This window comes from Tupaia chinensis, unplaced genomic scaffold (assembly GCF_000334495.1).
Source record: "Tupaia chinensis unplaced genomic scaffold, TupChi_1.0 Scaffold000047_1, whole genome shotgun sequence".
Classification (NCBI taxonomy): Eukaryota; Metazoa; Chordata; class Mammalia; order Scandentia; family Tupaiidae; genus Tupaia; species Tupaia belangeri.
Genome location: NW_006159505.1, coordinates 7774506 through 7775339, shown reverse-complemented (window position 1 = coordinate 7775339; position 834 = coordinate 7774506). Strand labels below are relative to the sequence as shown.

At 53.2% G+C, this 834-nt stretch overlaps 1 protein-coding gene across 4 annotated transcripts in view; it reads left to right on the top strand.

Moving 5' to 3' along the window:
* The window catches only part of OSBPL5 (oxysterol binding protein like 5), a 90384-nt gene that overhangs the window by 69940 nt on the left and 19610 nt on the right, over positions 1-834 (top strand). For all 4 annotated transcript variants that reach the window (XM_006141090.3, XM_027774419.1, XM_006141087.3 and 1 more), the window contains one exon: positions 790-834. This exon is cut by the window's right edge and continues 164 nt beyond it. In XM_006141090.3, the coding sequence (XP_006141152.1) occupies positions 790-834 (45 nt within the window). The remainder of the gene's footprint in view (positions 1-789) is intronic.

Below are 834 nucleotides of genomic sequence, written 5' to 3'. Positions count from 1 at the left end.
GAAGTTATCATGCCAGCAAGCACACATGCCCCATGGCAAAAACAATGATGATATAATTTTTTTTTTTAATATAAGAGCTGGAACCAACAGATGGCATAATAGCTATGGCACTGGACTCCCATGTAGTTGACTATGGTTCTAGTAGACCTGATAACTTCAAACTCACACCAGGCACATGTGCATACATTCCCAAAATCCAGAGAGGAAACTAGAGAAGGCATTGCAGCATGCCCTTCTCCCCGTGGGGTTGATTTCTCACTTGCTCTCTCTGTCTCTCTGGTGAGTGCTCATGTCCTATAGCAAAAATATCTCGTAAGTTAATTAATTAATTAATAAAAAATAAACAAAAGGTGGAAGAGCAAGCCCAAAGCACCGCCTCACCGGGCTGCTGTGAAGAGCAATTGGGCCTCTGCCTCTGCTCCTGGGGACACCAGGCTGGCACGAAGGGCTTCCTCCTGGCAGATGAGACAGATGCATGAAGTCCACAGATGAGTTCCAACAGTCCAGTCAGGGGAGGTTCCCACCTGGCCTCAGAGGGGGAGATTTGCACGTTTGCACAGACCCAGGGGAGGGTCCAGGCTGAGAGGGTAAGAGTCAGATGTGGTCGAGATAGGCTCATAAGGCCATGGGGGCCAGGCCAGGAGTGCTGCCACCACCCTCCCCACACCTCAGTCAGCCAGAGCCCACTGCCACTGCCCCACCCAGCCCTCCTGGTCTTGTGGGCAGCACAGAGTGGGGCCACCCTGCTCCAGCTCCCGCCAGGGCCTGAGCATGGCCCCTCTGCCGTAGCTGGGCGAGGCATCCCAGGTGGAGACGGTGTCAGAGGAGAACAAG